At 42.6% G+C, this 25,825-nt stretch overlaps 1 protein-coding gene across 1 annotated transcript; it reads left to right on the forward strand.

The window, feature by feature from the left end:
- The first annotated feature begins 22,576 nt into the window (after positions 1 to 22,576).
- Positions 22,577 to 23,548, forward strand: TAS2R40 (taste 2 receptor member 40). Its single transcript, XM_037150334.2, has one exon. The coding sequence runs from the start codon at positions 22,577 to 22,579 to the stop codon at positions 23,546 to 23,548; it is 972 nt and encodes a 323-aa protein (XP_037006229.2).
- The last annotated feature ends 2,277 nt before the right edge of the window (positions 23,549 to 25,825 follow it).

Consider the following 25,825-nt stretch of genomic DNA (forward strand, 5'->3'; position numbering starts at 1 on the left):
AGTGGTGTTTTTCTAAAAATAAAGACAGACGTCTATACTGGACCTCTCAGCCTGCACTCGCCACACCTATGTGCACGCCCCTCACCATTCTCTAGTGCGGTTTTCCAAAACAGTGTAAGAACAGACACAGAAAAAATAAAAGAGAAGAGCATTCCAAAATGGCTGCAGAGTAGGTGGAAGCTATACTTACCTTCTTCAGGTGCCAACTGGATTTAAAGCTAAATTTCAAAGCAATCAACAGAATAACCAAGAGAAGGCTGGCTGAACAGAAGTTTTATAACCAAAGACTTACAGAAGTCTACACCCATATGCACCAGTTGAGAATCCAGAGGAATATCTCGCCCACAAAAATCCCCCTTGAGCAGCACGGGGGTCCCAACCCCACACCAAGATGCCCCAATTCAGAGAATCAGAGCCAGAAAGAAGAGCTGCGTGGCATCTGGCTGTAAAAATCAGTGGGGACTCTGCCTGGAAGAGGTGGGAGTCTGCTAGAAGACCAGGTGCTCTTTTAAAGGGTCAGTGCACAGGATCTTGCTCTTGGACATTCATCTGGGGAGAGGGAAGGTGACCCAGAGCACACAGGAGTCATACGGAGAAGATCTGGGTGGTATGGCCCCAGGAGAGATCTGGAGGGTCACACACTGAAGTCCATGTGCTGAGTCCCTCCCTGTCCCATGCTGCCCTCAGATGCCATCTTCCTAGGGTGGGGCACTCCTATTCTTACAGCACCAGCCTGGAGAGTACTGCTCCAGTTCTCCAACTACTGGCAACACCACCACCCTGCCACGCAGGGGTCCCACATAAAGGTCTTCTGGCTGCATCCAACAGAGACCTTTGGTGCATGGTCTTTCTAGAGAATTCCTGGTGGAGACTCAGATGGTCACTGAGTTATGTAATTTTGGGGAAAGGGTTATTATTCCCCACTTCATTCATGCACACCCTATGTCCACCCCCGCCACCTGGTGACTCTCTTGGCCTGTACTTCCTATGCCCAGTGGCCCTACCCTGCTGAGCTCAGTCTTGCATGTGGATTGGAGTATGATCTTTGTTGTCATTGTTTTGTATGTAAATCATTCTGGGGTTTTTTTTCCTACTAATTTTTTATTGTATTTTTCCCATACCATTTAGGGCCTTATACCCTGTCCCCCCAACACTGTTGTACATGTACATGAGTCCTTTTTCCCTTTTGCTCAATCCCTTCATCCTTTACCCTCCTCCACCTTAGCTGTCATCCTGTTCTCTATCTATAAGGCTGTCACTATTTTGCTTGTTAGTTCAGTTTATTCATTAGATTCCACATATGAGTAAAATCATATGGTATTTGTCTTTTTCTAACTGGCTCATTTCACTTAGCAGAATGTTCTCCAGGTCTACCCTTTGCACTGTTGCAAAGGGTAAAACTTTCTTCTTTTTGTGGCTGAGTAGTATCCCATTGTGTAATGACATGATACTGTACATACAGAATTCCAAAGATTCCACCAAGAAACTACTGGGACTCATAAATGAATTCAGCAAAGTAGCAGGATACAAAATTAATATCTAGGAATCAGTTGCAGTTTTATATACCAATAACAAACTAACAGAAAGGGAAATTAAAAAAAAAACAAATTTAAATTCCATCAAAAAGAAAAAAATACCTAGGCATAAATATAATCAAGGATATAATAGACCAATACTCAGAAAATTATAAGACACTGAAGAAAGAAATTGAAAAGAGCACATACTGAGTTCATGGATAGGAAGAATTAACCTCATTAAAATGTCCATACTACCCAAAGCAATCTATAGATTCAATGCGATTTCTATCAAGATTCCAATGATATAGTTCACAAAGCTAGAACAAATATTTAAAAAAATTTATGTGGAACCACAAAAGGCCCCACGTAGTGACAGTAATTCTAAGAAAGAAGAACAAAGTTAGAGTACTCATGCTACCTAATATAAAACTATACTATAAGGCCATAGTAATCAAAACAGCATGGTACTGGCATAAAAAACAGACATATACATCTATGAAACAGAATAGAGAGCACATAAATAAACCCACAACTTTATAATCAGTTAATATTTGACAGAGGAAGTAAACACATACAAGGAGCTAAGGATAGTTTATTCAATAAATGGCATTAGGAAAATTGAACAGGTATATGCAGAAAAATGAAACTACACCGCCTTCCTACAGCACACAGAAGAATAAATTCAAAATGAATTAAAGACTTAAATGTTAGACCTGAAACTATAAAAACTTTGAATAAAACATAGACAGACAAATCTCAGACATTGTTTGTAGCAATATTTTATCAGATATATTCCCCAGGCAAGGGAAACAAAAGAAAAAAAAATAAACAAATGGGACTACATCAAACTAAAAAGTTTTTGCATAGCAAAGGATAACATTAACAAAATAAAAAGACAACCCACAGAATGGGAGAACATATTTGCTGATACATCTGATAAAGGGTTAATACCCAAAATTTATAAAGAACTTACAAAATGTAACACCAAAAAAAACAAACAAATCACAAAATGTTCAGAGGACCTGAGTGGACAGTTCTCCAAAAAGGACATAGAGATGGCCAAGAGACATATGAAAAGATGTTCACCATCACTAATAAAAAATAATTGTAAATTAAAATGACAATGAACTATCACTTTACACCTGTCAGAATGCTATCATCAATAAATCAACAAACAACAAGTGCTGGCGAGGATATGAAGAAAGGGGAACTCTTTTTGCATAGCTGGTGGGAATGCTGATTGGTGCAGCCACTGTAGTAAGAGGTATGGAGATACCTAAAAAAATAAAAAATGGATCTGCCTTTTGACCCAGAGATCCCACTTTTGGGAATATATCCAAAGGAACCCAAAACACTAATTTGAAAGAACTTAAGCACTTATATGTTCATTGCAGCATTATTTACAATCTCCAAGATATGGAAGCAGCCCAAGTGTCCATCAGTAGGTGAGTGGATAAAGCAACTATGGGACATTTACAAAAAGTTGAAATCATTGGACTGCATCTGCCTGGAAGGCTCTTCACCAAGACTCAAATGGGCATTGGACTGTGTGGTTACAGCACAGGGGGTTACAGCCAGTTTTACTTCACCTCTGGCAAGCACAGTCATCACCACCCCTTGAACGGGAGATGCATTTGACCTGTCCTTCCAACTGCCGGTGCTCAGCCCTGCTAAGCTTGCTCCTACAAAGGAGCTGCTTGCTGCACCCAGCCTGAACCTAAGGTTCACTCCTCCTGAGGGAGCTAGGGTTGGAGACTCTGGCAGAGACTGAGTGACATGGCTCTAAAGTAGGGGCTATTTACCCCAATGAATGCCTGAGTGTGCTGCCCCATAGGAGAAGTCCCCCTTGCCCCATCCTCCCAACACTGGTTGCCCCATCCTATCAAGCTCACACCTTGTTTGTAGAATGGTCTGTGTGCTGTGGCCAGCCTTGGCCCACTCTACAGTCTTTCTTTGGAAGACTCTCAAAGAAGACCAGGCAACCTCCCAGGGTAGCAGAGTGGCCAACAGGTAGAGATGGACCTCAGTATGCCTTGGGCCTCCTATTAGTCTGCCCCTGGTTTAAAACTGGGGGAAACTGACCCTTGTATACAGTTTTGCCCCTCCCATGCACACCTATGATCCATAGAGGCAGCCTAACAGCAAATTGCATGGTAGCTCCAGACATAGAGCCAAAGGCCAGTTACAGGCACTGTTTGACACCAACCTGTACTGGAACCCTGCCCCCCAAAACCCAGAACTGAAACAACCACTGGTGGGCTTCAGACCATACCAGAGTTCAACCCAACTAGCCACATAAGTGGCACATCCAAAGAAGGGTCCTGGCAGAATCCAGACTCTGCTTGGAACAATTCCACCTTGGGGTACAGCCCCTGGACAGCAGCTCATACACTGTGATTGGGGTCTGTCCTTATATTCCACCAGCACAAGAGTTAACCCACCCACAAACAAGCTGAAAGCATTCAAGACTCAACTACAACATGAAGGCACAAATAACCCACACAAGAGACATTCCTGGAGCACCCAGCTCAGGTGATGTAAGAGTATGCCACTGAGCCCCACAAGATACCTATCACATAAAAGCATCATAACAAGTTTAGGAGTCATAGCAGGTCTACCTAATACAGAGAGATAAACATAAAAAGGCAAAATGGGGAGGCAAAGAAACATGCCCCCAATGAAAGAGCAAGAAATTTTTCTAAAAAAAAGAATGAAATGTAACCTAACTAAGGAGGTAAAAGACCTGTATGCAGAAAACTACACAACACTGAAGAAAGAAATCAAGGAAGACACAAACAAATGGAAACATATACCATGTTCACGGATTGGAAGAATTAACATCATCAAAATGTCCATACTACCCAAAGCAATTTACAGATTCAATGCAATACCTATTAAAGTACCAATGGAATATTTCACAGACATAGAACAAACACTTCAAAAATTTATATGGAACCATAAATGACCCCGAATAGCAGCTGCAATTTTGAAAAACAAGAACAAAGTAGGAGGGATCACAATATCTGATATCAAACTGTATTGCAAGGCCACTGTAATCAAAATAGCCTGGTACTGGCATAAAAACAGGCACATAGACCAATGAAACAGAACAGAGAGCCCAGAAATAAACCCAACTCTCTATAGTCAATTAATATTCGACAAAGGGGGCAGTAACATAAAATGGAGTAAAGATAGCCTCTTCAACAAATGGTGTTGGGAGAACTGGACAGCTACGTGCAAAAAAATGAAACTTGAGCACTGACTTACACCATACACCAAAATAAATTCAGAGTGGATAAAAGACTTAAATATAAGCCATGAAACCATTAAAGTCCTAGAGGAGAACATTGGCAGGAAAATCTCAGATATTTCATGCAGCAACATTTTTACTGATATGTCCCCTAGAGCAAGGAATATAAAGGAAAGAATAAACAAATGGGATCTCATCAAAATAAAAAGCTTCTGTGTGGCTAAAGAAAACAGTATTAAAATAAAAAGACAACCAACTGTATGGGAAAACATATTTTCCAATGATACCTCAGACAAAGGTTTAATCTCCAAAATATACAAAGAACTTATATGACTCCACTCTAAGAAGACAAACAACCCAGTTAAAAAATGGGGAAAAGACTTGAACAAATACTTCCCCAAAGAGGATGTACAGAAGATCCAGAGACACATGAAAAGATGCTCAATATCGTTAGCCATCAGAGAGACGCAAATTAAAATCACAATGAGACACCACTTTACACTGGTCAGGATGGCTATCATAAACAAAGCAACAAACAACAAATGTTGGAGAGGTTGTGGGGAAAAGGGGACCTTAGTTCACTGTTGGTGGGATTGCAGACTGGTACAACCATTATGGAAAACAGTATGGAATTTTCTCAGAAAACTAAAAATGAACCTGCCTTTTGACCCAGCAATTCCACTGCTAGGATTATATCCTAAGAATCCTAAAACACCAGTTTCAAAGAATGTATGCACCACAGTGTTCATAGCAGCACAATTTACAATAGCCAAGAGTTGGAAGCAGCCTAGGTGCCCATCAGTAAGTGAATGGATCAGAAAATTGTGGTACATATACACAATGGAATTCTATGCAGCAGAGAGAAAGAAGGATCTACTACCCTTTGCAACAGCATTAATGGAACTGGAAAGCATAATGCTGAGTGAAATAAGCCAGGGGTTGAAAGACAAATACCATATGATCTCACCTTTAACAGGAAGCTAAACAACAAAACAGACAAGCAAGCAAAATAAAAACAAATACACTGAAATAGAGAACAGGGGGACAGTGACCAGAGGGGAGAGGGGAGGGAATGTAAGGGGGAAAAAAAGGGGATGGATTTAGAGGAACAAGTATAAAGGACACAGAGACAATAACTAAGGGGAGTGGAAATGGGAGGGAGGTGGGGAGCACAGGGCAGGGTGGGCTGGGATGGGAGAAATAGACAGAAAACTGTACTTGAAAAATAATTAAATAAAAAATAATAATTAAAAAAAGAAAAAAAGAATAAAATGTAATGGAAGCAACCAAAGTTCAAAACAATGGTGATAAAAATGCTCAAGGACCTTAGGGGAAGAATGAATGATCTCAGTGAGAACTTAAACAAGGAGATCATAAGCATTAAAAAGGACAGAGAAACCATAAAAAAGAACCAGTCATAAAGAGTATAATCTGAAATGAAGAATACACTAGAAGGAATCAACAGCAAGTTGGATGAAGCAGAGGATCAAACCACTGGTTTAGAGGACAAGATAAAAGAAAACACCCAAGCAGAGCAGAAAAAGAAAAAAGAATTTCTTAAAATGAGGAAAGTCTGGGGGACCACATCAAGCATAACAACATCCACATCATAGTGGTAACAGGAGGAGGAGAGAACAAGGGCTCAAAACCTGGTTTGAAGAAATAATGTCTGAAAAGTTCACTAACCTGGTAAAAGAAGAAGTCACACAAGTACAGGAAGTACATAGAGCCCCAAACTACATGAATCCCAAGAGGGTCACATCAAGATACGTCATAATTAAAAAGACAAAGGTTAAAGATAAAGAGAGAATCTTAAAAGCATCAAGAAAAGGACAGTCGCCTACAAAGCTGATTTCTCAATAGAAACAGTTCAGGCCAGAAGGGATTGGCCAAAAATATTCAAAGTGATGAAAGCAAGCACCTATAACCAAGACTCTACCCAGCAAGGCTATCATTACTTTAAATATAAATGAATTAAATGTTCCAATAAAAGGAAATGGGGTAACTGAATGGATACGAAAACATGATCCATGTATGTGCTGTCTACAAGAGACCCACCTCAGAACAAAAAAATGCACAGGGATTGAAAGTGAAGGGATGGAAAAAGATATTCCATGAAAATGAAAATATAAGATGGGGTAGTAATACTTATATAAGACAAAATAGACTTCAAAACAAAGGCCATGATGAGAGACAAAGAAGGACGTTACATAATGCTAAAAGAATCAATCCAACCAATAGGATATAAATCCTTGTAAACATATGCACCCAATATAGGAACATCTAAATATATAAAGAAAATCTTGATGAACATATGGGAGAGACTGACAGTAATATAGTAACAGCAGGGGATTTTAACACCCCATTGACATCAATGGATAGATCTTCCAGGAAAAAAAAATCAACAAGGAAACAGTGATCTTAAAGGACACACTAGAACAGATGGATTTAAGTGATATTTACAGAGCATTTCACTCCCAAAGCAGCAGAATATACATTCATTTTCAGGGCACATGGTACATTCTCTAGGATAGACCACATGTTAGGACACAAAACAAGTCTTAATAAATTCAAGATCAAAATCACATCAAGCACCTTCTCTTACCACAATGGTATAAACTAGAAATCAATTATAAGAATAAATCTGAAAAACACATAAACACATGGAGGCCAAATAACATGTTACTAAATGATGAGTGGGTTAACAACAAGATCAAAAGTTACCTTGAGATCAAAGAAAGTAAACTCACAACAACCAAAAATCTATGGGACACAGCAAAAGCAGTCCAAGAAGAAAAGAAGCAAAAAACATCTTAGAAAAACAATCTAACCTTATACCTAAAAGAACTAGAAATAGAACAACAAAGCACAGAATAAGTAGAAGGAAGGAAATAATAAAGATTAGAGCATAAATAAATAACATAGAGACTGAAAAAACAATACAAAAGATCAATGAAAATGATAGCTGGTCCTTTGAAAAGATAAAGAATATTGACAAGCATCTGACTAGACTCATAAAATTAAAAAAATAGAAGACCCAATTAAATAAAATCAAAAGTGAAAGAGGAGAAATAACAATTAATATCACAGGAATACAAAGGATAATAAAAAATATTACAAACAATTACATGCCAACAAATTGGACAACTGAATGAAATAGATAAATTCCCATAAACATACAATTATTCCAAAACGGAATCAGGGGGAATTAGAGAATAGGAATAGACAGATCACAACTAATGAAATTGAAGCAGTAACCAAAGAATTCCAGCAAACAGAAGTCCTGGACCAGATGGCTTTACAGGTGAATTTTGCCAAACATTCAAAGAAGAAATAACAGCTATCTTTCTGAAACTATTTCAAAAAATGTGAGAGGAGGAATGACTCCCAAGCTCATTTTATGAGGCCAGCATTACCCTAATCCTAAAACAAGATTATATATATATATATATATATATATATATATGCACACACACATATATATACACATACATACATACATATATATATGCCAATATCCCTGATGGACATAGATGCAAAAGTTCTCAATAAAATATTAGCAAACTGGGTCCAACAATACAGTAAAAAGGTCATATGCCATCATGAAGTGGGATTTATTCTGGGGATGCAAGGTTGGTACAATATTTGCAAATCAATAAGTGTGATACACCACATAAACAAAATGAAGGATAAAAATCACATGATCATATGAATAGATGCAGAAAAAGCATTTGGTAAGATCCAGCACCCATTTATAATAAAAACTCTCAGCAAAGTGGGAATAGAGGGAACATAGCTCAACATAATAAGGGTCATATATGACAAACCCACTGCCAACATCATACTCAATGAGCAAACAGTAGAAGTAGTTAACTTAAGATCAGAACAAAACTGCTTTCATCACTTTTATTCAGCATAGTACTGGAAGTTGTAGCCACCACAATCAGACAGGAAGAAGAAAAGGCATCCAAATTGGATGATATAAAACTGTCATTCTTTGTGGACAATTTGATACTGTTCATAAAAACCCTAAAGACTCCATCCAACAAAACTAGTAAAATTGATCAATAAAATTGGTAAAGTAGCAGAGTACAAAATTAAGAATCAGAAATTGCTAGCATTTTTACACACCAAAAATGAACTATCAGAAAGAGGAACTAAGAAAACAGTCCCAGTCTTTTCACTGAGTTCCTTTCTGTCAACATGTGGCAATTCATGGATTCACAAAAGAAGAGAAATTCACAAAGCTCACATTGTTTTGCCTGCTATCTCCAGAAATATATTCTGCTGTTTTGTGAGACATTCTGGGGTGGTCAGGGGGGGCGGAAATCCCATTTACAATTGCAACCAAAAATAGTAATAATAAGGTAAGTAGGAATCAGTTTAACCAAGGAGGTAAAAGACCTATACTCAGAAAATTATAAGGTAATGAAGAAAGAAATCGACAAAGATACAAATATATGAAAGCATATGTCATTCTCATGGATAGGAAGAATTAACATCATGACTATGTTCAAACTACCCAAAGCAATCTATAGATTCAAGGCAATTCCTATCAAAAGACCAATGTCAAATTTCACAGAACTAAAATAAATATTTCAATAATTTATATCAAACCACAAAAGACATCATATACCCTCAGCAGTCTTGAGAAAGAAGAATAAAGTTAAAAGCATCACACTACCAAATATCAAAATATACTACAAGATCAAAGTAATCACAATAGTGTGTTACTGGCATAAAACCAGACCTATAGACCAATAAAGAAGAATAGAGAACCCAGAAATAAATCCAGGGCTTTATGGCTAATTACTATTTGACAAAGGAGGCAAAGGCATACAATGGGGTAAAGACCACTTATTCAATAAGTGGTGTTTGGAAAATTGGATACACACACAGAAAAAATTAAACTAGACCACCTCTTTACACCATACACAAGAATAAGCTCAAAATGGACTGAAGACTTAAATTTAAGACTTGAAACCATAAACATCCTAGAAGAAAACATAAATGGTAAAATATCAGATATTTCTCACAGCAATATATTTTTCTGATATACTCATATCTCCTCAGGCAAAGAAAATAAAAGAAAAAAACCAAATGGGACTACATTAAACTCAAAAGTTTTATACTCAAAGGAGACCATGAACAAAATAAAAGACAACCCACTGAATGGGATCATTGCTAATGATACACCTGATAGAGGGTTAATATCCAAAATATATAAAGAACTCTGACAAGTCAACACACCAAAATAAAAAACCCAACTAATTCAATTAAAAATTGGGCAGAAGATCTGAATAGACACTTCTCCACAGAGGACATACAGATGGTCAATAGACATATGGAAACATGCTCAGCATCATTAATCATCAGAGAAATGCAAATTAAAACCACAATGAAATGTCACTTCACACCTGTCAGAATGGCCATCATCAAGAAATCAACAAACAACAAGTGCTGGCGAGAAGGATGTGGAAAAAAGGGAACCCTCATGCACTGTTGGTAGGAATGCAGACTGGTACAGCCACTGTGAAAAACAGTATGGAAATAACTCAAAAAAATGAAAAATGGAACTGCCTTATGACCCAGTGATTCCACTTCTGGGTATGTATCCGAAGAAATTCAAATCACCAATTCAAAGAGATATACACACCTCTATGTTCACTGTGGCATCATTTACAATAACCAAGATTGAGAAGCAGCCCAAATGTCCATCAGTAGATAAAGCGGATAAAAAAGCTGTGGTACATTTATACCATGGAACACTATTCAGCTGTAAACATTAAGGAAATCTTATCTTTTGCAACTGCATAGATGGACCTAGAGGGTATTATGGCAAGTGAAAATAGAGAAAGACAAATACCATATGATTTCACTTACATGTTGGAACTAATGAAGAAAATAAACAAAGTAGAAACAGACTCATAGATACAAAGAACAGACTAACAGCTGTCAGAGGGGATGAAATAAGTGAAGGGATTAAGAAAAAAAACCCTCATAGACACAGGCATCATTTTGGTGATTACTAGAGTGAAGGCAGCAGGGACAAGCAGAAGAGGGTAAAGGGAGATAAATGGTGATGGAAGGAGACTTGACTACATAGTGAACACATAATATAATACACAGATAATATATTATAGAATTGCACACCTGGAGCCTATTTAATGAACAAACATAACCCCCAAAAATTCAATAAATATATATGCATTAAAAAAGATAAAAGCCAAATTCAGGCCTTCCTGGCCAACACTGACTTGTCTGCCACGAAGCTAAGAAGACATGGTGGTCAATTTCCTGGGAAGAAGTGTACCTGTTTCACATTGGGGACATTACCCCAGCCATCCAGTACTGACTGGGACTCCATACAACAAAGGGAGCTGAGCCCCAAGTTGGAGCAGCGAGCACCAGGGAAGTGAGCCAGAGCAGGGGCCTTCCGAGGGGGAGGATGGAGAGCCACCTGAAAGGAGGTCTCACAGTGAGAGGGGAGGGAGGCACAGGCAGTGACTCTGCAGACAGGATGTCTGGCCTGGAAACCCACCCCTTGAGTACCTTCCTTTCACTAGCAGCCAGGCTCAGAGCCCCAGAGAACGTCTCAGGGGGATGAGTGTCGCATGAAATGAGTCAGTTTGCCCAGAATTACATTTACATCCACCAGGGGAACTGAGAGGACCCAATGCCAATATTAAACTAATTACTTTTGAATTTTTTTAATTTAAATGCATCAGGGTAACATTAATAAATTACTTTTTAAATGTAATTTGCTTCTTCTCATACTCCATGTGCAATTTAAAAAACTTCATTCTTGCTTTATGTGGGAGCTCATCTGAGATTTCAAAATATCCTCACAGATCATACAACTGTCTACATATAAATCAATTCTAAACCTGGAGTCCGATTTGGAGTAAAATCACCTCCAGGCAAGGCCCAGAGCCAGTGAGAGACAAGACTCCAAGAGTTGGTATGAGTAAAGATAAACCCTGGGAAGTCACTACTATTTTCAGAAATAGGGGTTCTCATTAGACCAACTTGGAAAGAAAACTGCAGAATGCTTCAACTACCCGAGGGAGGTCTCCCTCTCTGAGCACACTCCTGCATTCTCATTGCTCAGGCCAAACCTCCTCCATGCCCAGAGTCCCTTCTCCTTCTCTCCTCTTTGGTCCCAGAATTTGGCTCAACGAATGACGCTGTCCCTAATCACTCTCTGCCTTGTATATCGAAGCTCTTTCGGTTTTCGGAACTATTATGTACTGGCATTTCTAGCCGAGATTAAAAATAACCCCACCAGACGGCCTTGGAGATGTGGTTTCCTGAGAGCCCAGGCCTTGGGAATGCAAATCAGGAAATGAGCCAGTTGCCACTGACACTTACCAGAGAAAACTGTCATTTGCATCTATACTCCAGATTCCCGGGTGACTGCAAATAAATCAGGGGCCCATTCAAACCAGTTCCTGAGCACAGCCTGAGAGCTCGTGTTGGAGGTGGATTTGGAAAAAGGAGTGAGAGAACAAAGCTCCAAGAATGGGGACCAATGAGTCTGTGCCACTGTCAGGACAGAGGGACAGGCAGTGCATTCCCAGTGTCTGACCCTAAACGGACTGAATTCCCATTGGTCGAATGAGTGTCCTTTTCAGTGGCTAGCCCTCCCACCCATCCCCCAAAGACCCCTTCCTATACTTTCAGTAATGACATCCTCTGTAATAGTGTCACCATCATCACCAGTGGCATGTTTTCAGGTCTGGAGCAAACAACAGTGATTAGTGAAAACATTCCAACATACAGTGATGGTAATAGTTAATCGTGGGCACGAAGCAGAAACCAAGTCCAGTTTGGTCTTGCTCATGAAACAGATTTTCCTGAAGTCGCTTCTATCCACACACCTGAATGTAGTAATTCCCTTCCCAGCAACCCTTATTGAGCTCCCTAAATTCTATTGCATCATATCATATATCATATCATATCATAAAATATCAGTTAAAAACCTGTTTGCTTTAAGGTTCTAAGCTTCCAGATTCTGGCCTGGATTTCCCTAATGGACTCTGTGTAACTTCTGTTCTACAACTTTGACCTCTTGTCTACACTGAAGCTTCCCCTCTTAGGAACTCCACCAAGTTGTCTGTATTCATCCAGAGTAGGCTAGGCCAGGCTGCAACACACTCACAATCCTAATGTCCTTGTTTTTAGGAAGCCCACTGACGTATTTAGGAGTGAAGGGGCATCATATCTAAGGCTTCCTCTCACACAGTTCATGGGAAAAAGACATATGCCCAAGGTCTGTCCAGAAAAAGTCCAGCCATTGTTAATGTAACAAGAATGGTTTATACAACACCAATGTAACCTGGCAGCTGAGGAGAGTGGACTGGAATGCACATGCATCAACAGTGATGACTTCATTGTACTAGTCAGTGGGGGCAGAAGACATCGTTGAATGAGCATGTGTACTGTGTGGCCACCTCACTCAAAATGACTAAGTAGAACAACAAATCTGCATCAAATTTTGCATTAAACTTGAACATTTCGCTATGAAAACTATTCAGATGATTCAGAAGGCTACAGCTATGGGCAATTGGTGATTGGCAGCTTTATCACAACAATGCACTCACTCATGCATCATGTCTCATGCAGAATTTTTGGGTGAAACATCAAATCACCCAGGTGACTCAGCCCCACTACAGCCCAGACTTGGTGCCCTGAGACTTCTGGCTTTTCTCAAAACTAAAATCATCTTTGAAAGGGAAGACATTTCAGACCATCAATGAGATTCAGGAGAATATGATAGAGCAGCTGATGGTGATTGGGAGAAATGTGTGAGGTCCCAAGGTGCCTACTTTGAAGGGGACTGAGGCATCATTGTCCTATGTACAATGTTTCTCATATCCTGTATCTTCTTCAACAAATGTTTCTCTATTTTTCATATTACCTGGCTGGATACCTTCTGGACAGACCTTGTACACAGTATTTAGAGAGAAGAAAGAATCAAGCAAGGTGGTAAATTAACAACATTTAGGTAATCTGGGTGAAGGACCTGCAGGAATCCTCTGGGCTGTCTTGCAACTTTTCTACAAGTCTGGAAACAAAAGTACCCAGATACCCAGATTCTGTTCTTTGCCAAACAATCCGGGGTAAGAGTTTGGACCAGGAGCAGCTTGCACCCACATAAACAACCAGCATAAGCAACGCCCCACTTGCATCTCTACAACGCACCTGGAGTCGTTTGTAACGTTCATGCCTCCATGGCACCTAGGCTAAGGGAGCTGTCCCTGACGGCTCTCACCGCCCTCTGCCACTCCCCATAGCACCCTGGAGCCCCGGTCACTTTTCTGGACCTCTTCTCATGCTCTTCATTTCCCAGGGCCGTATATTGATGAGGAAGACGCAAAACATCTGCTTGTTTCCTTGCACTGTGCTCGTTACCTGCTGCCTTTTATCTTGACCCATCCACTCCATTCAAACAGAAATACCAACGTCTCATCTCCTGCACAAAACACACATCCAATTTGGTGCTCTGTAATCGCCCTCCAAAAATTTGGGGTCCCCTCACCCCAAACCTCTATGTCTGTCTTTGTAGAAGAACTGTCAATAGAATAGTTTTGTCATTATGGAATTCTTAACATGGGCATTATAATTACATATCACATGTAATAAAAAAAGAGTAGGTGGTAATTTTGGTTTTAGCCTGATGATCGCCACTCACCATGTTTAGTCTTATGTGGGGCCTGCTCTCCTGTGTTCTGGGCCCCAGCAGGGAAGGAAGGGAGCAGGGTCATCTGGCCATCGGGGAGAATCTTGGGTTTAGATGTCTAATTGGTGCCCTCAAGAAGCCCATGAAAGTTTTCTGTCACCCTTTGAGGGTTTAGACAGGCCGGACAGTCACGCGTTGGGGAAGCACGTTAACGTCTATTCAAAGCTGCCGAGCCACAGGTGTCCCGACCTTGGTGTGGTGGCCGCACACTCCGGCTCTTCCTGCCAGCATAGATTTGCAATGGTGTCCATCTGTTTGTCTCCATGGGAGAGTCTGCAATTACCAGTCCAGGTCCTTCCATTTTTCCCCACTCTTTCCTCTCCTTCCTCTACCTACCCCCACCTAGCCCAAATTTCTAGGTGAGGGGAAAATCATCCAGTGTTCATCCGAAAGCCATGGGCCTCCCAGTGCCTGCCCCCAACCCCTCAGCTTCCTGGCACAGCAGACTCAACACTCAGCTGTCTCTCCCCATCTGGGAAGGGGGTCTTTCCAGTTCATGGAGTGAATCAACAGTGTCTTGAAATCCCCTCTCACCCACAATCACTCCTGCCAGGTTCATTCAATGAGCTGGTTCTACGAGGGGCCATGTGGATGCTTTCTCTCCCCATCATTACCTTCAGGTTCACTGCTAAAGAGTTCCTTTCTCCAGCCATGAGCTGCCCTCCAGGTAGAGCCTGTGGGTTCCCAAACATGTTTGGAATGAATACAGCAGATTTTTCAGTTAAAAAAAAGTATAGTCCTACTTTGCTCAAAACCTCTCTCCAGCGAGGCTTGAGCCGCTCAGATCACCTCCAGCTCCAGTGACCAGGAAGGCCGGAGTGAGCCCTGTTTTCCTCACACTTCCCTTCCCACTTGCTCAGCTGCTTCCAGGTCCGGGGAGAAGGCAGGGGCAAGAAGGGAGTAGGAAGTGCATGGTTTGACTTGACTGCTGCTGGTGCACCTGGTTGCTCAGGCCCTCTGCTTGGCACATGCCCACATACTGATTGCAGGGGGCAGGAGAACACCCTCCTCAGAGATGTCCTCATTCTGACTTGAAAAACCTGTGGACATATCACCTTCCCTGGTAAATGGGACTTGGCACATGTAATGAAGTTTAGGACCTTCAGGCGGGAAGATGATCCTGGATTATCCAGATGGAACCAATGCACTCACAAGCGTCTTTGTAAGAGGGAGGCAGGAGGGGTGGAGGCAGAGGAGATGTGATGATGGCAGTGGAGAGAGCCTGTGGAGAACTACTTCACTTGTGATCAGAAGGCAAGTGTAAAGGGACCACCCAAGATGCATTACTTCTGCTCCCAATATGAGCTGGGCAGGTGTAAGGCCTTAGGCAGCTCCCTGCACTCTGGAAGGCCTTGCTTAGTTCACCCATCCTGATTGGTGAGCTCTCAGGTCACGTGCAGTACCAGAATCCTAGTTCCCTGATGCTCTGGATTCTTCATAAAAGGCTCTGTAGTCAACTCAAGTTAGTCTGTTTAAGAAGCATCGTTTTTCAAAAACAAATATTAACTGATCTGTTAATAAAAGAAACTTTACTAAAAGAAAATATGTTTTGACACACAAAAGGCAACCATACTTTGATATTTCTCTCCCTCTCTCCTCTTCCCCTCTAAAGATAAAAAAATAAAATCTAAAAAAAGAAAAAGAAAAAAAATATGTTTTGGCCTGGCTGGCGTAGCTTGGTGGATTGAGTGCAGGCTGCAAACCAAAGGGTCGCAGGCTTGATTCCCAGTCAGGGCATATGCCTGGGTTGCAGGCCAGGTCCCCAGTGGGGCCATGAGAGGCAACTACACACTGATGTTTCTCTCTCTCTCTTTCTTTCTCCCTCCTTTCCCCTCTCTAAAAATAAATAAATGAAATCTTAAAGAAAACATGTTTTCTTATGAAAATTGTCTGAAATGATTCTGACCATGAGTATAAAGATTCAGAGCTCTCCCTGAAGGTGGGCAGATAAAACTCTTAGCCAACTGCCTAAGAGGTTTTCAAAGGTTTTCCTCAGGCTCCTGTGCAGAGAGAGAGAGAAAAAAAGAGCATGCCTGCCCACTAGTGGACGAATTGAGTAATTGCTCAATTTGTTCAAGCGGGACTCAAGCTCCATCTAGTGGTGCAAACTGACAGCTAAGCTTTAGACCATTACCTAGTTAAATTGTCCACGCAAGACAGGCGTTAAAGAGATCATTGAAAACTCCAGGCCTACGGGAGCCAGGAACATACATGTCTATGGATTAATAAACGTTTAACGTGGCATAAAAGCAAACCAAGTCAAGGAAAAGAATCAAACTTTGTTTTTCTAAACACTTTTTCTGTTTGGAGCCTACATTTGTACGATATAATGCATATTGTGTACGATATTGATGATTATATCTTGAATTCAAAAGAGAAAAAAGAAGATAAAAATAAAAAGATTTTAATTTTAACATTTTCTTTCACAGCTTTTATATTTTGGTCCTGGAACCAGAAATCTGCAACTTTTGCCTTTGGTCCCAACATATCAACACTGTATCTTGCATCGAGTTTGCTTGAATGCAGAATTCAGCCGTGACAGGCAGCCCTGCCTAGAATCCATACGTGGTTTTACTTAGTTGAATCATGGAAACGAGCTGTGCAAAATCAGGATTTTCAAAAATCTTTGTCCGATAGTTTGGTGTTGCAGTGTGCGGACACTGCGTGCCCTGTCCTGGGTCACACCGCTGGGACCCCCGGCGGACCACCACAGAGCGCTTGAGCCGCACGCGTGCGAGAGGTTGGCCTCACAGAGGTGGAAATCTGCACGTGATCTGGGAACTGTGTCTTCAAGTATCACAATGTCCATTATGTTACATTTTCAGAAACCAATTCTAAGACAGAACAGAGGACTCAACAGCTAGATAACTTTCTCCAGGACTTTTAAAATTACTCATGGATGCTTCTTTCAGGGAAACAGCCAAAGTGTCGACCCAACAGCTGATTGTGGGATAACAATCTACTGCCTGAGCACATGCAGCGAGTTCCTTTCCTCCGATGATGTCCACGAGTTCACTTCAGCAGGTCAACCACCCTCCTCAGCATCCTGCTGTGACTAACCCCGAGCTCCATGCAGTGAGCAGAATGCTGTGTTGTGTCCAATTCATCAAACAGTTCCAGAAGGCTCCCTGGCCCCAGACGCAGGAGGGGAGCCAGCTGACAGGTGGTGAGCTCTATGTCCAAGACGCATTCCGTTTTTAACTCTCAGCAGAAAGCCACACTGCAGAGGAGGAGATGTAGACCTGTGTCCTTACATAACTCACCACATGGAACTTCAGTGTTATGGCAAGTCCAACGAGAGCAGCGTTTGTCTCAAGAACACCAGTCTCTGTTAGGTGGTTCAACCATTTTCTCTGTCAGAACGATTGATTTCCTCATTACTTCCTGGTGTGTGCTTGTTGTAAGCACACTGTTTAAAACATTTTCAGTCGTATAAAAGTCCTCAAAGTCTCAGTGAGTCAATAGGACTTACATCTGAATATTACCAAATCTGCACCATCATCAGCTGCAGGAGCAAATGTTGAAGTGTTTAAACTTTTCACACAATTTGCCTTTCGTTTCCGAGCTCTATTTCCAGTACATTGAGAGACAGTGTTTCTAGTCTCACTTTTGCATGTGTTTATATCTTTTCAGGACACGATTCCGCTGCATTCAATAGGCACTCTTTTACGACGTGCTATTGGTGGAGAATTGGGTGTCCCAGGCAGATTTTTTTTCACATAAACACAACACTGTTTATTTTAAAAAAGCAAAACAAGCCTTGTTGACATCTCAGTTCTCCGTATGTCTCTTCCACACCCCTGGCCTTTGTCCTGGCTGCCGTTAGTTTCAAATAGCCCCTCAGCTGTCTTCTCCAGTTATGCCCAATGCCAACCAAGTAAGCATGTGGAAACGGTCAATTTACAAGGTGGAGCATATGGCCTCCAGGTCTGTCTTCTTTTTCCTACCTTTTGTAAAGATTTGGGAAATATTTTTCTTTTCTTTTTAAAAAATTTTATTTATTTACTTATCTTTAGAGGGGAAGGAAAGGAGAGAAATATCATGTGTGGTTGCCCCTTGTGTGTCCCCTCCTGGGAACTGGCCTGCAATCCAGGCATGTGCCCTGACTGGGAATCGAACTGCAATCCTTTTGTTCTCAGGCCCGCACTCAATCCACTGAGCTGCACCAACCAGCCAGGGCACATTTCGCTTTTCTAACACTATATCGTGGGAGAAGTTTTCACAGCCAAAAGCTCAGTTTTGCAAAATACGGTAATTATTTTCTATAATTCAGCCTCTGGATCTGGTCTCCCTCCACCTGAAAGAACACAACCTCTTAGTCCCCTCCAGGAAGTCATTACATCACACCCACAAGGATGCCCAGTGGCCCAGTTTCTGTTGCCCCAGAATCAACCCGATAGCCCACATGGTAAGCCAAGTAGGTAAGTGTCCCAAAGGGTTCCCCACCCTCCCCTGCTCCACGTTAGAATTTTAGTGGGAAGCTTTGGAAATGCCAAATGCTTAGCTTTTCTCCAAAGAAATTACTGACAGTCTTTAAGGGTGGGGGACATGGGTATGCACATTTTTTAAAGCCCTTCAGGTAATTGAGACAACCGTCGGCAAGGTTGCAAACGAGAGACCTGCAGAAAGCAGCTGAGGACTGGTGATGGACACCTCCCTGCACAGTTTACTGAGAGGCAGCAGGAGCAGCTCTCCTGCAACCAGCCACGATCACCACATTGAGCTCTGTGTGTATAAAGGGAAGGGAGATGAGAGCAAGGTGGCTGGAGTGACAGACGGTACCCTGGAGAATTGCCACAGAGGGATTCTCCACGTGCTCCTCACCAGACGGCCCACATATGAGTGTAAATGCCAGTCCCCCAAGGTCCCCAAGAGCCAGGTGGCGTTAGTGGGGAAGAAGCAGCAAGCCTAGGAAAGTGCACTGACCACAGAAACCAATAAAATAAAGCAATGGGCATCTGCGGCCTCTCTTCCCAGCAGTACCCTGGCGGAGCCGGGGCTGCAGAGGGAGGGATGGTTGTCCCAGAACCTGGCTCGTCCCCATCCAATCCAAGCAGATGGGGTCTCAGTGCAAACTGTGCTCAGAGAGAGAGAGAGAGAAGGTTAAAAAGACTTGAACCAACTAGGAAACTAAATTGAGTTGAGTACTCATAACCAAAAAAGACTGGAAAAGAGGGAACCTGCCCAGGACACCACAATGGCATGTGGGAGCTACCATGGTACAGAGTTGAGCATGGGCTGAAGGAAAGAAACTTGTTCGTGTTTGTCACACTGAGCCGACTCTGCTCCCTGAACCAATGAATGATACGTGTGTTTTCTCAGTCACACCAGGCTTGACCAGTATCATTACAAGATTGCTCAGAATTTCTCCTGCCTGTCCTCCTGGATATAACATCTTTGTTACCTGGGGTCAAACAGAGCCTTGTGGGGGGGGCAAAGGGGCCTCTTCCAAGGTCATTCCTCTGCCCTTGCTCCCAAAGCTGCCTTGGGAGGACCACTGGACCCCTTTGGAATCCACTACCCCCTCAGCAAATTCCCAGGCCCTTGTTGTGGGCTCAAGGAAGCTTCTGTGGCTTTGCTGAGCGTGGCAGGCCATGCTGCAGCCCCTCCTCTGCCTCTATGAGGGGTAGCCCCGGTACAGGGCCCTGCTCCAGAGATGCCTTCCTCCTCCGACACTCCTCTTAATGAAAACCATGTTCAAGTCCACTTGGTGGTGTGTGAGAGAGAAGTGAGAGGGAAATGGCTCCTCTTATCACAGATTCTTCCAAATCCATTCCCTCCTGCACCTGCACCAAAGCTTTGGACTTAACAGCCAAGAATCTGGAACCTTTGGTGGTCGGTTCCCGCCAACCCCACTGAGATCTTTCCTAAAATAAAGTTGCCTCCATTCACCTCCTAAAACCAAAGAAAGATATGCATGAAAGCCAATGGAAGATGGCGTCAGAACTGTGGAAATCAGCAATCATGTGTGAGAAATTTGGGGAGATATTTTTTACCATCTCGCCTAAATTGGGACAAACTAAACTGAAAGATGAGTGTGAGGCTTTGGGAGTTGTGAGGGCTGTTTGACAAACACTACTTTCCTCTCTCCTCAGAAGGGAGAGAGGTTACCGCCGCTGTGGCTGTCTGCTGGCAGACGTTGCTCACTGTTTCTGGCTGCTATGGATACAGCTGCTGGGGACACTCTTGCACCAGCCTTCAAGTCCACAGGAACTTTCATTTCTCCAAGCAAAGCTTTCTCAATGTTTGCAAGTATGATTGAATAATGCAAGACAGTTTTATAATAGCAATAAATCTGACGTCTATACTCGGTGGGTCGAGGAACTCGAGTTCTATCATCCTTCCCTTTATGTCATAAAAAGTGTACTAGGGCAGGCACTGGCCTGAGGCATAGGGGCAAGGGGACCCAAGGAATGGGTGAACGCTGGGACAAACTGGGACGTGCGCACATGTCTGGCTTCAGGTGGGCAGGCACGATCCCACTGCAGCCGATTCACCCTGCAGACGTCATGTTGCCAGATCTTCCCATTTTCAGGAGAAGACAGATTTTTCTTTCCCCCCAAATATATGTAATCTCCTAAATGGAAATGCTGGCCAATAAAAAATATAGTTAGTTTAGCATCCACAAACGCGAGCAACAAATGGTTGGAAGCTTTCAGGAGTTTAAAATGGAACTTTATTGGCCAAAGCAGGGGCCAACTCTCGAGGTGTCCGGAGACACGGTGCCCAGAAAGGGCTGCAAATGAGAGTCCCGCCTGGCGCTTACAGCCTAGGGTTTTTATTGGGGTGAGCAAGCGAGCAAATACAGCAGCGGACGTAGCTGTTAGCCATTGGCTATCTCGAGGGAACACACATGGCTATGCTTTCTGCTTGCAGCAGTGGATACTTTTCTGCAAAGACAAGGTCATGCACAGGCGGTTATCTTGTTCAGCACTCTTTGTACTTTCTGTACTTTCTATCTGGACTCTGCCTCAAGTTCCTTGTTCCTGTTGGCTACTTTTATCTAATTCCAGGCCTAACATTAGCCCTGGTGCACTGACGCTGTCCAATCTTACCCAGCACAAGACCAAACGCCAGTGCAGACTAGATGTGGCCCAGACTCCCTGAACCCTGGCTGAGACTGGTTTCTCAGCCCTGGTCCTGAGAAAGCACAGCATGCCTGGGCCCTGGCCCAGGTCCTGAGTCACTAGATCAGGAATGAGTCCTGGGCACCCACATAGTCTTTAAAGTGCTGGAGTTCATTCGGTTCCATGGCCAGGATCTAGTGAGGAATCAAATTATAAGCCTCAACACCATGTTCAGAACACTTGGAAGCCTTCCCAGGCTACCTCCACCTGATTCTGAGCTCAAGCAGTGATGTGGATACCAATCAACTATCATCAGTGATACACATGCACACACACAATAAAAATGTGATGGTCACACCTTTCTCATGTCTAATTAACCCAAATAGCATCCAATGTTGGCTTTTCTGTGTACTATTTGAGGATATTATAACAGCTGGCCTTTCTGGAAGAAATGTGGTTCTAAGTCAAAGATGTTCATGTATGAGCTGATGGGAATTTCTTATTTGTAAACATGCCAACCATAGTAACAAAAAATCCCCAAATAAGGGAGACATACAGAAAGCAGAAGAAGGCAGATCAGAGAATCTGAAAGCATTTTTACAAATGATTTAGCAGGTAACAGGTCTTGTGAGACAAGTAAAAAGGCCAGGGGGCATGAAGTCTCCTCATCTGGGACTCTTGCTCTGCCAGGTGGATATGGACTTAAAGTAAATCGGGTAAGAAGGTACTTTAACAGATACCTGTCTCCAAGACTCTCCAGTGAGCTCTAGACAGCCCAAGACAAATGGTATTTATGAAAAATGGAGACAGCCAGTAACCAGATACTGGCATCATTTGCATTTCAGGCCTCTAACCTGTAGTCATGGGACAAGCAAATGAAGAAAAATTAGAAATAACCATTAACTGAGAAAGCATTCCAACACCATTGAGCAACAGGCAGAAGACTGCAGAACAGGCACCAGTTCTTAGCAAGGAAACCCAAAAGTCGGGGCCCAAAAGAATGGTGATAGTGAACACAGATGTCACGGACAAGGGCATGTCCAAGGATAAGGTCATCTTCACCTTGGTGGTCTCTGGAATCGAGTGCATCACTGGCATTTTTGGGAACGGCTTCATCGCAGTCATCCATGGGGCTGAGTGGGCCCGACGCAAAAAGCTCCTGGTGGGTGACAGCATCTTATTGATGCTGAGCATCTCCAGGCTCTTGCTGCAGATTTGGATGATGCTGGAGAATATCTACAGTCTACTCTTCTGGGTCATTTATAACCAAAACACAGTGTACATCCCTTTCAAAGTCATCACCGTGTTCCTGAACTACTCCAACCTCTGGCTCGCTGCCTGGCTTACCATCTTCTACTGTCTTAAAATTGCAAACTTTACTCACCCGTTGTTCTCCATGATGAAGAGGAAGATCCTGGTGCTCATGCCTGGGCTTCTAAGGCTGTCGCTGTTCATCTCCTTAGGCTTTAGCTTTTTCTTCTTTAAAGACATCTTCAATGTGTATGTGAACAATTCCATTCCCATACCCTCATCCAACGCCACTCGGAAGGAGTACTTCTCTGAGACCAATGTGGTCAACCTGGCTCTACTCTACAACCTGGGGATCTTCATCCCTCTCATCGTGTTTATCCTGGCGGCCACCCTGCTCATCCTCTCTCTCAAGAGACACATTCTACACATGGAAAGCAATGCTACAGGCTCTGGGGACCCCAGCATGAAGGCCCACGTGGGAGCCATCAGAGCTACCAGTTACTTTCTCATTCTTTACATTGTCAACGCAGGTGCTCTATTTCTTTCTATGTCCCATGTCTTCAACAGCAACAGTTCCTGGAGTATTTTGTGCAAAGTCGTCATGGCTGCCTGCCCAGCTGGCCATTCAGTGCTGCTGATCTTGGGCAACCCTGGGCTGAGAAGGGCCTGGAAGCAGCTTCAGTCTCGAGTTCGTCTTCACCTGCAAGGGCAGCCTCTGTGACTGGAGTCCACAGGACCTGGTCCAAGCAGCTCTGCCTTTTCCTCACCTGGACCTCTTCTTCTCATCCATCTTTTCTTTCCTAATCCTGCTCGGACACTTCTCCTCGGGTAACTATATCCTCTCATAGATGTGAAGCAGAATTTTTAACTTCAGCTTCTTAGCAGAAGTAGCTAAGCAGCTCTGAGATGGGTTTATGAATGCTCTTTGATCTCTGCTCATTCACATCCTGCCCTGAGTGCCTCTCCACTTCCTCCTCCCCCAGGCCTTCAGGAGAGGGTGGCAGACATCTTCATTTGTCGAGGATGATCTCTGTTTGTGCTTGTGGTCACTGAGCACCTTTAATTCTTAAGTATATCTTGGTCTGGTCACCCTACTTAAGGCACCTAACTAACCCCCAGTTAAGGGAGAGGAAGAAAGGGAAACCAGACACCTACAGAGAAAAGGGTTCAGGGAAGAGATGCTGGCCAAAATTCCCAAGTGCTGGAGAGGTTTCCCGGAAAATGAAGTGAAGTAAAAGGCTCGAGATTTGGCCACAGGGAGGCCATGTACACTATTAATTGAGTGATGATGTGAAATTCAGACTACAGGAGTTCCCAGAGAAGGCGATGGGAACAGCGAGGGAGTTTGCAAAGACCAGTCATCTTGGGAGGCTGTTTGGAGAGGAAGATGAGACACAAGGTTGCAGTTGGCTACGTGGACAGTCAAATGAATGCTTTGTTATCCCAGATAATAGGGGACAAAGTGAGAAGAGAGGAAAGGAAGAATGAAAAATTAGGGTGAAAGGTGTGGGAAGCAGAAAGGAAATAGAAAGAGGCCAGAGTTAAAGAAAGTCTATTTGGCTTCACTCCTGACTCAGTGACAATGGGAGTGACACCTGTGCTTCTGGCTTTACCAGTTCTGGGTCACCTCAGAGTAACTGGTGGGGCAAGACCAGGCTCCCTGGGAGTGGCTGTGTGTGGAGAAGGAAAACATTACTCTTCATTGTCACTCTTCAGAATAACACCATCAGCACTGCCTCAAAGGGCAGTTCACAAAGTGACACCCTACCCGCCAGGGATCTTGGAATCAGAAAGGAAGGAGCTGGGGTTTTGTTGTGCTTGCAATTTTTAAAATCAGAATTACCCAACTATGAGTGGAACCTAATCAACAAAACAAACAAGCAAGTAAAATATAACCAGAGACATTGAAATAAAGAACACACTGACAGTAACCAGAGGGGAGAGGCAAGGGGGATAAAGAAGGGAAGAAGGGGAAGGGTCGTCAAGGAACATGTATAAAGGACCCATGGACAAAGCCAAAGGGGAGTAGGATCGAGGGTGGGAGTTGGGGGTGGATGGGATGGAGGAAAGTGGTGGTGGGGAAATGGAGACAATTATACTTGGACAACAATAAAAAATAAAGCTAAAAAAATAAAATCAGAATTACTGAGGAAAATGTAAAAAGAATGCTACTGATTATATCAAACTTAAGTAGCTCCCAAATGAAAATGTACGGTCAATAGCAAAGACTAAAATCTAAGCTCCTGGCTCTAGAGCACATATTTCAGAGAGAGTCTTGGGACTTATTTAACTGGAAATAAAAATATTTATGAAACACACTATTTTGGTAGCTTTCCTACGTGACATTTATATGACTATTTAGAGTTGGCATAGTTGTTATAGTAAGACAAATGAGATTTTGAGGTTTCATTTCATTTCCTAAAAACAGAGAAATACATGTTTTTTCAAATAATACACACATACATGTCCACTGAGTGTGTTCTAATGCACCAAAGAGAAAAATAGAAAATTGATTTCAAGTCACTGTGTCATTAATTGAACCATGCCAAGATAAGAAATTGCATAATTCCTCTGCATGCTTATTATAAAGAAATATTTCCTCATGGTTTGTAAGAGTGGCAGACAGCTATCAAGTGCCTCAAAGATGTGACACCCTTATCAATATTCATGTGCACTGCCTTCGCATAAAGCTCTCTCCATCCTCCCCCCTTCCTTCTTCCTTCCTTCTTTTCATCCTCTTTCTTTCTGTAAAACCCACCTAAACTTCCAGAACAAGCCAGTATACCCTGTCTTCAAATTGCTTGGCTTTCGACAGAAATCGGAAGTCCTAAAGGATCCATTTTGCAAACTCTGTGTGACACCTCTGTCCCAAGAAAGGCTGAAGGTTAGGATGTGAAGATTCCTTCACCCACAAAGTCACCCCGGACAATGGAACAGCTAAGGGGGTTTTGGCTGCCATGGGACTCCAATCTGGAAGGCCCAGCTCAGGGCTGGGGTC

This window comes from Artibeus jamaicensis, unplaced genomic scaffold, assembly GCF_021234435.1.
Source record: "Artibeus jamaicensis isolate MK-2021 breed Jamaican fruit bat unplaced genomic scaffold, CSHL_Jam_final scaffold_2172, whole genome shotgun sequence".
NCBI lineage: Eukaryota > Metazoa > Chordata > Mammalia > Chiroptera > Phyllostomidae > Artibeus > Artibeus jamaicensis.

Excerpts from the sequence above, each read along its gene's own strand:
- TAS2R40 (XM_037150334.2), top strand. The coding sequence starts at position 22,577 with ATGGTGATAGTGAACACAGATGTCACGGACAAGGGCATGTCCAAGGAT.